This window comes from Patiria miniata, unplaced genomic scaffold (genome assembly GCF_015706575.1).
Source record: "Patiria miniata isolate m_02_andy unplaced genomic scaffold, ASM1570657v1 HiC_scaffold_1, whole genome shotgun sequence".
NCBI classification, from domain to species: domain Eukaryota; kingdom Metazoa; phylum Echinodermata; class Asteroidea; order Valvatida; family Asterinidae; genus Patiria; species Patiria miniata.
In genome coordinates this window covers 28,010,617-28,025,484 of record NW_024037047.1, presented here as the reverse complement: position 1 = coordinate 28,025,484, position 14,868 = coordinate 28,010,617, and the positions used below count along the sequence as shown (strand labels likewise).

General features: G+C 38.9%; 1 protein-coding gene across 4 annotated transcripts in view; it reads left to right on the top strand.

The window, feature by feature from the left end:
• LOC119727532 (protein retinal degeneration B-like) overlaps positions 1-14,868 on the top strand; it is a 75,244-nt gene that overhangs the window by 15,131 nt on the left and 45,245 nt on the right. For 3 of the 4 annotated variants that reach the window (XM_038199467.1, XM_038199458.1, XM_038199442.1), the window contains exons 2-3: positions 4,113-4,581; positions 6,447-6,608. In XM_038199467.1, the coding sequence (XP_038055395.1) occupies positions 6,531-6,608 (78 nt within the window). In that variant the 5' untranslated portion in view covers positions 4,113-4,581; positions 6,447-6,530. The remainder of the gene's footprint in view (positions 1-4,112; positions 4,582-6,446; positions 6,609-14,868) is intronic. The other variant, XM_038199450.1, reaches the window with a different exon arrangement.

The window sequence follows — 14,868 nt, the reverse complement described above, 5'->3', positions numbered from 1 at the left end:
ATTCCCCAAAGTGTATTAATTGCTCCGTTTCATCTTAAGTGGGGTCAGGGAACCAGACTACCAGAACATGATTGGTTTTCTTGGTTTTTCCAGCATCTACAAGCCCAAAACGAGAAACAAGTCAGTTAAAACCATATCTGCTATAACATACTAATCCTCCAAATCCATTTATTTCTGAAAAGTGCAGCAAAAGCAAATGTTGTACATTCCCTTTAATTCAAAATACACAAGACCAAATATACTACACTGAAAACTGACTTGGTAAATAGCAGTCGCTGGTGAAAGCGTGAAATGTCAGAATGCGACGGTCATTCATTAACAGGACACACACAGCTGTCTTACGTCCGTCAATTAAGAAAATGAGAATTAAATAAACAACTCTGTGTTCATATGCAGACTTCTCGCAAACAGTAATTGGGCAATTTCAGCGTTATGAAAGGAAGCGGTAATGTCTGTGACAGCTAGCCAATTAACCATGATATCTTATTCATAAATACCTCAGACAGTTTAGCTATTCCTATTGGTCGAGTGCCCGTCACGTGGCCGGTCTTAAACGGATGATAAAGACATGGCTAGCTGGTCTTAAACACTTTTCCAGTGTCACATAAAATGTGGACTCCTAAAAATCCGGTGCCTCTTACCGTTTCATTGGTGAACGTTCACAATCCTCACGTAGGCATGCGCAACACTACCAGCGAGTCAGAATTTTATAGTTCTAAATTCAAAACGCAACGCCCCAGGTGCGTTCTGCGTGACATCGTGCAGAACATGCTACGCGCGCGTCAATCTCCATAAAAGGGTTGTTTACATCTTACTCGCCAGCTGAATTTTGCTAGAGGGATGTTTCAAAAAGCATGAAGTGAACTTGTTGAACAAAATCAGGATTTTTTGAACGAATTATTTGATTTTTTCTTACCAAAAAGGTATTTAGGAATGGGAATAAATATGTGCTCGGTCGGTATTTATCACTCTGTTTAAGACCGCTTAGAGTCTGGGTGCTGATAATTACCCTCGCCTCCGGCTCAGGTAATTATCAGCACCCAGACTCTAAGCGGTCTTAAACAGAGTGATAAAAACCTCTCGAGCACAGATTTATCCCCTTATTAACGATTCAGAGAAACGATAAAAAAACTCCTAGTCTGTAATCTCCTTGACTATTACTACTACATGTACGATTAGGTGATAGATCAGATTTGAAAGAAATACGTTTTCAGGTTTATTCGCTCGATGAGCTCTTAAAGGTAGAGGACATAGAATGTTTCATTTGTCATTTGTACATTTTTTTTGTTGGAAGCTACATGTACAAAATGTACAAGCAAAAAGTGCTCAAAATCTAAAGAAGAGTGCTTATAAATACCAACTAGCCTGATGAAATTTTAGTTCAGTGAATGCATATATTCTGAGAAAACAATATTCAAGGATCTCGATTCATTTCGAAAGTTGCAGAGTCATGTTTTGAATTGCGCCCGAAATCAGTGTCTGGGACACGTTCTCATTCAGTCGATTGCAGCTATGTGATGTCCCGCACTGAACCGACGAGTTTTAAACACTGGGCTCGCGTGTACGTCGTGTCAACGGTTGTGCGTACGGTGTATCCATTCACAGCTGCGCCAAATTGAAAATGAACTATTAAAGTATTATAAATTCCAAAAATGCATCTTTACACGCATCTTTGGATGCCAGAAAGAATCATTTCACAGGGAGTTTAGTGCCGTTACTATCTTTAAACCAAGTATGCTTTTCAACAATAATTTTGTCAGTCTTTTATGGAATGCTGCAAATGATATACTCTACCGGTACCTTTAAAAGCTCTGTGTGGGACATTACATAATGACAGAAGAACTTCAAGGCAATTTATGGTCTTGAGGAAATTATGTATCTATATTAACCCTAACCCCCAAGGCATTTTCGCAGCATCATCAGTATTTCAAAATCGTCCAATTGCCGCTATAAAATTGGATACAGCCTCAATCCTCCAAATTCATCCGTTACTTCTTAAAGCTGTACCTTAGCTGGGTGACCACTTCCTAACTCCTTCAAAATCCTCCAACAATCACTGTTTCGGCAGAGTCGATGATATCCAGAAGCAGTACAGATGATATCAAGTATAATCTATGCATAATTTATGCATGGCTAAGCATTTATAAACAACACAAAACAGCTTAAGACCTTGACACAATTCATCCTCCAAAATTAACGGGTACCGGTATGTACATGTCATTGCATACAGCTTCATTCTTACCAAATCTTCCAAAAGCACGTGGTTGTTTTTGGAGGATTGAGGATGGGTAATAGGGTGAAGTATGAGTTTTCCAGTATTTGCAGGAGTCATTACAGAGACAAACACAATCAATTCTTCTGCTTTTTTGAGGTAACATTTTATTTTCACACCCAAAATGTTTTCAAAAACTTGGAGTTAAAACAAATTCCTTTGGTTACCAAAAATAATTGATAGCTTTTCTTCAATATGTTTAATGACTGTCAACACTGGTAGGGATTTTGTTATGAATTTAAAATTTTCAAATTCAAAATTTTCAAATTTAAAAGGCCATGGAAACCTTAATTTGTTAAAATACATTTTTTCCGTGTGTGACATATTTTAGTATTAACATTTTAATTGCCTCTTGTTATTTAATAACGACATCTACATCTAATATAGAACATCCCCTTTTTACCAGTGTGGGTACACATGTTTAAACAAGTTGATTAAATTAAATACAATATTCCATGAAAACATTTGTATTCAAAATTTTTCAATTGAGCATATTTGTACTTTGATACTATGGCTTTTAATTTACAACATGTAAACTCTCTTTTATACCAGTACCAGTGAGTGTTAAAATCAACAGTTCATAAAGTTCTTTACCAGTGGCGTCACCAAGGGGGGGCCAGGGGGGGCACGTGCCCCCCCTGGAAAACCTAGTGCCCCCCCCCCCCCCCCCGAGTGCCCCCCCCCCCATCAAATGCTGGTGCCCCCCTATCCTCTGCAAAATTCTGCACGTTGATAAAATCATTACCTCAAAAATAGCAATTTCTGGAGATATCTTCAGATCGAATTTAGCATCAAATGTGGCACCATTTTGCATCTAGCCCATCCTCCGTATGCGAAAATTTTCCAAAGGGGAGGGGGGCACCCCCAGGACGGCGATCCGTATCCACCTAAGTGCCCCCCCCCCCATCAAATGCTGGTGCCCCCCCTGTGCCCCCCCAGACTGAAAAGTCTGGTGACGCCACTGTTCTTTACTATTCTATGAAAGCACTAGAATGCTTATGAATTCAAAATATTCAATGTACATAATTTTGATGGATGGCATTTGCTGATTATAAATGTTTGTCTGCTAATTACCTTATATTTTGTCGACTGCTGTGATGTGGGATATGCCGTTTTAAACACTCAAGGGGCCCATAAAGCGAAATACCGTTATCCCACATCACAGCAGTCAACAATTGTTTATCATGTCAACAAGTCAAAAAGATCAATTGTTTTAACCTATTACATGTATGTACTATGCAAGAAATAAATGAAATCACAGCGATCCAACCTTTGATAATTGAAGGCTTTCCTGCCCGACATGAGACTGCGCGGTGTCACAGTCGTGAGGGCGCGTGCAGGTTCCACACGCGTGGCAACGCGCGCAATGAACGCAGTGTGGTATGCTTTTTTTGTATAGACTGGACATGTGACTATTCTAGACCAATGAAATTACAGTATCCAAGCACACGATACAACAAACTGTTTTATGCCAGTGTGTGTTTAAATTGGAGGTCATTTGAAAACGTTCATTTGAGTTTAAGAAATGGTCAATCCTGCTACAAATTTGACTCACTTTTTAATGACTGCATGTATTTTGTACAGTAAACTCAATTTTTTTTTTATTATTGTGTGTTCAAATCAAAAGTTGATCACATTGACCTGTTTGAACTTGTATACAACCGGTACTGTGATCTTAATCTACTCCACATTAAAAAAAAAAACAAGGAATATTCATGCCAAGTCTCGGTAAAACAAAACAAAAAACTAAAGGTTCCCAGAAAATCCAAATGTCAAACGGTCCCATGAATGATAATTTCTTCTTTCTCTCCCCCCCCCCCTTCTCTTTTTTTTTTTCCAGTCCTCGTTGTCCGCTCTGCCCTCATTTTCTTAGCCCGAGTAGGGAGTACCAGCGTTGCAACAACTTACTCTCCTCTCGTCTCCAAGGCGATCGAGCCGTTTCCAACGTGTGTCATCGCCATAGCAACCCAACCTCCGGGGCGATAACTCCCAAGGTAGTTTGTGATCATCTGTGGCAGGCTACCAAATTTGGAATTCGCAGGAAGAGGATGTAGCCTTATAAGGAAAGCGCCTCACAGATGAAAGACATCTTTTTATCCAAAAAAAAAAAGAATTTTTTTTTTTTATGTTCGGACAATTTTTAATTTTTTTTTTGGCTGAGGATCGAAGGATAGATAAATGGGAGAACCACGACAGCCCGTCATGTTAGAGACGGATGTGTAGCGACGCTTGCAGGACCTGACTTGTTTTTATCTTTGATTCTGCCGAGTGCGCTTAGGATCACTATGCTGTTAGACTTTGAGAGGCTGGTATGTACAATGAATATTGATTTCTATTTAAATAGCTAGCTTGGTTTTTTGTTTACCTGGAAGGTCACGTTTCATTGGCATTTAGCCAATTCATCACATATGCTGAATATGTACCGGTACCTGGGCCCAACTTCAGAAATTCTACGCTTACCTTGTAAGCAATCCTTAAGGCCAGTGTACACATACGCGACTTTTGCGCTCGAAAACGTTACGCGCTTTTACAAATACGCACAAATAAATGATAATGTTGAGATTCATGACTTTGTCGCGTCGTACATGTAAACATGCTCATTGATTCGTGTGTACCTGTAACAGATGCGCAACATTGTCGCGACAATAAATGTCGCGTATTTGTAAATTGGCCTTTAGTTAGTTAAGTTTTTTTTGTCGCGTCGTACATGTAGACATGCTCATTGATTCGTGTGTACCTGTAAAAGATGCGCAACATTGTCGCGACAATAAATGTCGCGTATTTGTAAATTGGCCTTTAGTTAACCTTACAATAGAACACTTGCACTTTTCCCAAATGCCATGCAAACCTCTGACTGACTGACTTTCACTTGTAAATTAGACTTGCGTTAGTCTCTCTTGCTTAGCTGTCACTTGTAAATTAAACTTGCGTTAGTCTCTCTTGCTTAGCTGTCACTTGTAAATTAGACTTGCGTTAGTCTCTCTTGCTTAGCTGTCACTTGTTAGTTAGACTCCAAATCTATCTCACTGACAGACTGTCACTTGTGAATAAAACTGCAGTTTGGTATCTCCATGAAGTAGTCCAGGTCAAAGGTCATTCGGGATAAAATGGCGGACTCGACTCTAGCGTCTTGTAACTGCAAATGCCCGTTCTGCTCCGTCTCCTTGCTGCTCATGCGACTTTGATGAGCATTCCATTATCCCGAATGATGTTTTAGTAATGTTTTAAGCCACATTTAAAAATTAATGAAATGTTGAGGCTTGTGAACGCACGGCAATCATAAAATAGTCTGGCACCATCGCAGTCAACACTTTACAATTTATAAAATAGATTCAGGGAACACAACCAAAATGGCTTCCGTCGTGAATTGCTCTGACACATCATTGATGACAGTTTTTACAAACTTTTGTCTAGACCAGGACAATTTTTATTTCTGTAATAGATTTTTAATTATTGTCCAAAGATATAAAATAATGAGGTTTATAGTTGTGTGATTTTTCATATTCTACTTTCTAACAATCTTTCCAACTTATTACATCATTTCGAGCTAAGCGTGTGGTCGAGCCAACAAGGGCACATTCTCTCTGCAGTGCTTCTTTTAAAGGGGCACTAGGTCCTGAAATCCCCGAAAATGTTATGTTTTGGATTGTTTTCTTAGCCTATTTCAAACATCTGGTTGAAAGGAAACCAAGCTAATTTCTTACCGTTCCCGAGAAAAGACGAAAAATCCGCTTGTTTACATCGGACATGACGGAGTACGAATACGTTTTTCGTGTCGTTCTCAGTGTACATGTACGTTATACGCGTTGTGTGTCTCGGGAACAGCGCGCAGTGACCAATCACCAATGCAACAAATTGTGGTTTCTTCAACGTCCGCAAAAGGCGAACACTTTACGCGTACGAATGAAATCACAACTAGCATCCAAACGGCTCGAATTTATGGGGTCGCAAAAGTGGACCCTGAAATGCGTTCTCGCACGCATAATACAGGAATAACACAAAAACGCCCAGTTTTGAAAGGATAGTTGTGTGGATGTTTATATCCTACTTTTAAATGTTATTTATGATTATCATCATCTCGTTCAAAGCGTGTTTTGTAGCCCAATTGGGCTGTTCCAGGACCTAGAGTCCCTTTATGAATGCATCATTTATTTGTTGTGTCTGTATTGTTCAGGGCAGATTATCCTGACAGCACCATAGATGTAGCAGTAGCCACGCCTGATATACTTAGGGGGAGGCAACATATCAGCCACCGGCCATGTTGACCAAGGAATACCGCATCCCCCTACCACTGAGTGTGGAGGAGTATCGAATAGCACAGCTCTACATGATACAGGTAAGTCAGAAGATTTCCCTTAAAGTTACCGCGGGTTAGTTGCCTTCCAAATTGCTCAAAGCTCAAAATTGCTCCAAATCTGAGGAAGGTTGAATAACGACTAACCTGCTCAGCTTTCAGCTCAGTAGATACTGCGCATTTTTAGAAAACAGTGTGATACATCCCTAAATCAGCAATTGGGATGTGATTCTCATTCACGCGGTCAGGATTCTGGCGATTCTTGGCATGGATGAGTTACGCATTGAGCACTGATCTTTATTACTAATTCATAAATAATATTCATAAGATGAAATTTGCATTGGGGCTGATTTTTTTGCCCTTCTTCGACGTATAAATGCTAAACATGTATGCTCAGTGTGTTACCTCCCGAGTGAAAGTTGGAAAAAATCACTAGGTTGGGACTCGAACCCACAACCTCCTGCTTTCTAGTGCAGACGTCTTACCACTCATACATGTAAATTCATAAATACCTGAAACAGTTTACCTATTTCTATTAGTCGAATGCCCGTCACGTGGGTGGTTAAAAACCGCCGGTTAAACACCGGTCAGTGATGTTTTAAACCAGTCATGAGCACCGATGCTCCGCGCCACAAGAGCGTAGTACGCGCCGTGCGCTCTGCTGGCTTGAGAGCCACTGATATGATCCCATACAAGGAGACGCGTCCACAGGCGCGCGCCACATGCACCATAGAAAAGTCCCGGACGCGGAGTGAAATGGTAGAACAAAACTTGTTGGAAGTTTGTCAACGTTTCGACTTTTTATGGTTTTTAACCACAAAGGTATTTATGAATGGGGATAATAGTGTGATGGAGAAGTTATAAACGCTATGTTTAAAACTGGTTCGGGGCCTGGTCGCAAAAAATAGCCGTGGCCTTCGGCTTGGGCCATTATCGGCTGCCAGCCCCTGAACCAGTTTGAAACCAAACATTTTATATCTATTCATCACACTATTATCCCCTTATTGACACTCGCTTAATCCATGGGGTAAACTCAGGCCCATGTACATTTGACCATCCAACATCATTGGGTAAGTTGATCAAGGGCCATAGTTAACCATAGTTCGACTAACCCTGATCAAACACACGCTAGTCGACAGTTGTTGGACTAGTCGACTAGTTCAGGACCAACCCACCACAGTTGGTCGCAACGATTTATAACTGGTTATCAATAGTACATTTTTTAGCATATATGCAGAGGGGACCAACTATCAACAAAAATGGCGGAAAAACGAAACTATGAGTGCTACATTGAATTTTCATTGCATAGTTTTTCCATGTCAATTTTAAATACACTTCTTTCACTTTTGTCAACATTGTACAAATATAATGGTGATCATTAAAGGTGTCTTAAACTACACAATCACTTTATGTAAATAAACTGAAACATCAAGTGTTGAAAAATGCTTTAGCAGATGTGCGACCGCTATTTGACGGTCGTTGACATGACAATAGTTTGACTAGAGTCATTCACACTTCAACTCAGTGCACATGTGCTAGGTACATGTATGTCACAAACCAACCACTAGTTAACCACTGGTCCTTGATCGAACATGCTCATTGTGTGATTAAATTGACTAACGAGGGCGGTATAAACAAGCTTGGTTGCTGGCACCCTTATAAAATCCATCTTCAGTGATTGTTTACTTGTAAACAAAACCACTTCAGGTGGAATTATTTTGCAAGGTACTGGTATTTGATACCTGTCCTATCTTCACTTTGCGCAAGGGTTCTCTCCTTACAAATGTATACATGTAAATCTGCAGGTACTTTTCCAGGTAAAGAGTACAATGTAGTTGCAAATAATCTTACCGGTATGTGGCGTTAAAGGGAAGATACAACATTTGTAAACATCAAAAAACAAAATGATCAAATTATCACGAAATATCTTACATGTACTGGATTGTACATGTAAGGGAATGACAGTCTAAAGCATCCTGTAAAATCGTTGCTCCTGGTGTACTGACATTTTCAAAAAACTTGTATTTTTCCAACAACTGGCTTTTTTTTTTAAACTGCTCCTAATTTTTCATATTTAGTTATTTCACATTTTCTTTGCAATTGATTACACACCTGTACGTGAAGGGGTACAAGCCTGCTAGACTGATTCTTTGACCTTACAATTCCCAAAAGTCTATAAATTGCTCAGTTTCATCGTAAGTGGGGTCAGGGAACCAGACTACAAGAACATGATTGTTTCCTTGGATTGCCCAGCATCTCCAAACCCATATTTCACAATATTTGCTAATCCTCTCAATCCATTTATTTCTGAAAATTGCAGCAAAAGCAAATGTTGTAGTACATTCCCTTTAAAGATCCTTGCACTTTTTTAACCACTAGTACAAAGTCTATCGTGTAGTAACTTGTGAATCCAGCAAAGCTGACACCGGGGGGGAGAGCTTGCTGAATCTCACAAACTCAAACTACAGCAAAGAGTGCAGCCTGTTACACCCCACAGAGAAGCAGGAGAATGGTGCATAGGGCTGTTCTGAATATACCCAATATTTCTGAATATTTTACAATGAACCTAATAGGCCTATTCGAATAGCTTTTTGCTGGTTCAAATATTCTAAAAAACAAGCTCGAAATGATCGTGGAAGCTGCAGGCCAATGAATTCGTGTTCATGCATGAGTGACGTGATTGTGCCATGTACATGTAATTTCTGGAGGGAGTAGTGTTTTGAGTAGAAAAATCAGGTTTTTGACCCTAGTGACCCCATTATGACCTTTTACGGTCAGTGGAGACCCATTAAAGTGACACAAAGGGGTGGGGGGGGGTGGGGCAGGGCCTGATTGACTGAGTTTGGGCCAACGCACTGTGAATCTCACACAATTACATGTAAATCTTAAAATTAATGTGGCCTGACGTTGCGAACTTAGCAAGTTCTTCTTCAGAGGCTAAAACAGAAACTTTTTTTCATGTACAATTACATGTAGTTATTAAATCATATAGTGCCATTCTTAGGCAGTATTAACTTGCTTTAACATAATGAAGTGCAATTTTTTTATACACGCATGTGCACATCTTAATATTTGATTATTATAAGATGGTAAGACATCTGCACTAGAAAGCAGGAGGTCATGGGTTCGAGTCCCACCCGAGTGATTATTTTCCAGCTTTCACTCGGGAGGTAACACACTGAGTATACAGTGTTTAAACGTCGGTGAAGGGCAAAACCTAATTTGATTTATATCACCCGACGCAAAAATTCCATCTTATAATAGTTTATGCGGTACCCGCTGGTATGTACATCAGATTCGAACCAGCCAACCGATCCCGTTAGCTCAGTGGTCGAGTGGTAAGACATCTGCACTAGAAAGCAGGAGGTCGTGGGTTCGAGTCCCACCCGAGTGATTTTTTCCAACTTTCACTCGGGAGGTAACACACTGAGTATACAGTGTTTAAACGTCGGTGAAGGGCAAAACCTAATTTGAGTATTTGATTACATATAAGAACCAAACAACACGTGAAACCGTGAACTATTTAGCTGTCAGGAAATTTATAGTTAGATGTTTCATGCTTTGTCATCAGATACTGTATTTAGCTACAAACAGTGCATTATTTTGCTGTCAGGAAATTAGTTAGATGTTCCATGCTTTGCCACATATTGAGCAACTAAAATCATATGTTTATATTTCACTGTTGGTTCAATACTATGGGCAACAAATATCACAATGTAAAGAGGGACACCCAAATTCATTGGCCCCCACATTTACAGAATCACCCAATTACATATCATTAAAGAATTTACAAGAAGCATCAAGTCAAAACAATTTTTGCGTATCGTTTTGGAGATCTGACGTCCCAAATTCACACTGTTAAGATTTAAAAAGTTGGGAAATTTCTGTGCATTTACGTGTACAAAACACCTGCATGTATTATTAATAGGAACATAATGTGATTGCGGCAAGACGGTTAGACCGCTGACAGTTTCAGGTTTCGCCGGCCCGTGTGCGGACATTGGCAATTGGGTTTGCCATTACACGCGCCCCACCATACCGTACACACTGAACGCTATTACATTGTGTGCTCCGGCCCCCTAAGCCATCTCGAAATGATCCTAAACCGTGGCTATTGTGCATTTAGGTAGAGCCATATGGAGCCTTGTGTGGCGCCCATTTTGCCGCAATTTTTGACTTCAATAGAAGTGTACGTGCTCATAAGAGTCCATGTACTTTACTAGTACAATGTAGTATCCATGGACTGCAAGTGCAAGTAAATTTTGTACATGTACATGTACATTGTTTATTTGGAGTCTACATTTTACGTGTCCCCATCAGTGTTTCCCCTGGCTAATGAAATGAGCGAGGTGGTAAAAATTCAGATTGATGATTGGAACAAAATTGACGCAGTTGCAAACTCAAAAGGATGCTGCCCTTACAAAAATGCGAGATGATTCCATTTACACATCCAAATTGTGAGTTCTTGATACATAGAGGTCAAGGAAAATGCTCAAAAATTACACAAAATGAAAATTTTTCAATAGTATTTCCTTTATTGCAAATCTTCACAGCGAGGTGGTGATATTGGCAAAAATTGAGCGAGGTGGTCACTGAAAGTAGCGAGGTGGGCCGCCTCACGTTTGAATGGGCAGGGGAAACACTGGTCCCTATACCCTGTGACATCTGACATGTAAGATTTCTGGATGCACCCCTTAATACCTTTTGCCCCTAAATGAATTATGTAAAGCTAACTATATACCTACCCAACAAGTGAGCATAGTTTGTGAACTCATTGTTAAGTTAAAGGGAATATACAACATTTGCAAACATCAAATACAAAAACTACCAAATAACCACGAAATACCTTTAGTGAATGACAGTCCATTCATCCTGTAAAATCATGGCACCTGGGGTGCTGACATTTTCAAGAAAAGTGGTATTTTTGTATCAATTTCCAACGCTGGTCGGCTGACCAACCTTTTGAAAATACTGGCATTTTTTTTTAAATGCTGCTCCCAATTTGTCTTTTTTAGTTACATGTAGTCCCTAAGTTTGTTTGCAATCGACTACAGTCACTACACACCTGAACGAGTACAAGCCAGCTAGACAGATTCCCTGATTTTACAACGTCCTCAATGTCTATAAATTGCTCTGTTTACAATGTAATCTGAAGTGGGGTCAGGGAATCAGACTGCAAGAACCTGATTGTTTTTCTTGGTTTGTTTTTTTCGAGCATCTGATACGAACCCAAAACTTCAAGCATGTCAATGTAACAATATTTGCTATAAATAAAATATAACCCCCCAAATTCAACATTTCTGAAAATAACAGCGAAACCAAATGTTGTATGATTATTTCCTTTAAGAGATAACAGGAAATTAGAAAAATGTCACATTTTTTACCCTTAATTTATAGAATGACCTAGATGTACATTTTATAGAATGTGTGCTTTATATTTAATACATGACTTGACCCGGCAAGATTCTTCCTCTCCAGAGCTTGAATTATTGTTGCTAATTTCAGACACTTTCTTTCATCAGAAATTGACTACTTCCTTGATTTCTCACAAACACGTCCTTACAAACTTGTTAAGATGTTGCAAAAATACTTGTACAGAATTTTTGTGATTTTTTTTTTAATATTGTTTTGTGCGTTACTGTTAATAATGCCCTATTTTTTTGACTGGCAAACTGAAAGTGAATTAAGTTGAAAATCACGAGCCATTTCAGAGTAAGAAAAACATCCAAAACGATTTTACCAGTTTACAGTACAAACATACTGTACATTGACATGTATTATGCTATTAGGAAAATCTCAGCTTTCTTTCCCTGAACTCAACAATTTGCTATCTGTAGACGTTGGTCCAGTTGGGGAGATTAAGACGGCATCTGGCATTTTTCTTTGATGTCGAATTAGTTAACCTTTTCATCAGATTTCATTTAACAAAAAGATTTTAGACACAAATTTATTTTCTGTCAAAATAAAGTCAGCACTCAGATTTCAAAACACAGCTGCAAAAAAATTCCGATTATTTTTTAGGATTTCATCGAAATAGCACAACTGCTCAGCTGTACTCGTGGTTTCACAATTTTTTTTTATTTTTTTATTTTTTTTTTATTTTTCAGAAGCAGAATCATGAATGTACATGTACATGTACATGTAGGTAGAATATACAAATATATTTCGATAATGGTGCATGTACATTCATAAATCATTAAATTTGCAACCCAAAAAAGCAAACGGCTTTTCACAAAGCACCCCATTATGTATCAGTAGCACGGAACCGCCCCCATTGGATAAGAAAAAAGGTTGAATAAATTACAAACGTACAGCGAGGCGATCGGCCAAAGCGTTATTGCCTCAACTTGCAATGTCAAAGTCTGGGTGCTTCGTCAATCTGGTGCTCCCAGCCAAATTGTAGATTGGCGTTATTTTGGGACCGGGAAAACTCGCAGACCGTGCTTTATGCGCAATCAGACACTGTTCTCGGTAGATAGGTCCTTGAGTAGTTGTACAGCAGTGTTATTTTCGGGTTTCTTTTCATGTTTTCTTTAATTTTCGAATATCCTTGACAAGACATTATCTAGAGAATGATTTGCAAAATAAAAAAATTCTAGTAGCGTTGGTAATTGCAAACAGATCCGCGCAGGGTTTAAACAGTTTTGAATTTTTAATGATAGATTTTCCATATGTGTTATTATTATTATAGCCAGAGGCTAAATTGTCACAATGTGAACAAATTACAAACACAAAATCAGAAATACAAATTTATTTAAACATTTACTGTCATACAAATGTACATACAAATATTAGAAGACAGTACGTGAAAAAAATGATTTAAGATTTGCACACTGGAATATAAGAAAATGCATTCTACCAGATACATGTACATGATAAAAAAGGGAGGGTTTTTTTGGAGATGTATAATTGTCATATTTATTTAATTGCAAAATAGAAAGTCCTTTTGTATTATTCAGACATGTAAATGATTGTACAATGTACCTCATTTGTAGATTGAAAAGGGGAAAGTCTGAAAAAAAAACACCTGTGTTCCATCAATTGATAGACAAACACAAATCTCGTTTTTCCCCAGCTTGTGAATTTAAACATGCTGTATGACTGCAAAGAAACAAGAATTGTCTTGATTGTCACCTTGCACGCCATTCATGTAGTGGTGGGATTTAATTCCAGATTTTATAAAATTCAGTTTGAACTCCACTATTCCGTTTCCATTTGGGAAATTGGATATTCAAAACCAACCTAAAAAAAAAAATAAGCCTTTTATTTTTGTGACACAGGCTAAAGAAAACAATTGGAACATCCCCCAATTGACCTATCGTCGTTTGTGAGCTAACCACGCCCCTTAGACAACCTAGATGGAATTCTGCGTATAGGCCTAAGTTTTGTTTTTCTCAGATTTTGCGCGATCCACGTTCATTTGTATATGAAATTAGACAATATTTCACAAGCTACGTTGACGCAATTCTACAGCGATAGGTTAATTTGCTCCATGGTCTGTTATTGTACATTCACTTGCTGTGGTCTTCTTGGTATATAAATAGCCTGCCCATTTGACTCATCAGAGAGTTCCCACCCATTTTTTTTTCAACATTACAATTCTGGAGTGTTTTTGTAAAAGGCCCAGTGGTCACTGAATCCTGCAAACTATACCCAATCATTAAGAGGGCATTGCATGCAGCACCTCACTCGCCACATTTTGTTGGCATGACTGTGAGCTGAATGGGAACTTCCGGTGAAATCAGATAACCGTTATTTGGTTTGTAAAAAAATTAGGATAATGAAATCTCTGACTTCTCCCTCCACTTCACACATGTAGACAAGGTTTTTTTTGGTAAATTACTTTTGAACCCAAAATGGCATTTACTGTATGCATAGTAGGTTTGTACCGTATGTAGTACATGTACATGAATGTGCTAAGGTATCAAACATAAATTGTATAAAAATCTGTGCAATACACAAATAGGCCTGAGACCTAATGACGTCACGCTTTGTTTACATGTGCCCTTTCCTATGTAGTAGACGGCCCCTACTTTGTCTGGCGTTCCGACTACGCTCCCATATGAAAGCGCATACGTAAACAATTACGTCATTAGGTCTCAGGTATATATTGAACTTGAGGTGAGCTGAAATTTATACACAAACGTAGATCCCACAAACACATCTTGATAAACCTAGACCAAACGCATACATGTCTGAATTGTCTGACCCCAAATTTTGAACACACAAAGAACTTGATTGTGGGCACATCAAATGCGCAAGGAGGTCGCGTGACACGTTTTGTGTAACATGGCGGCTATAG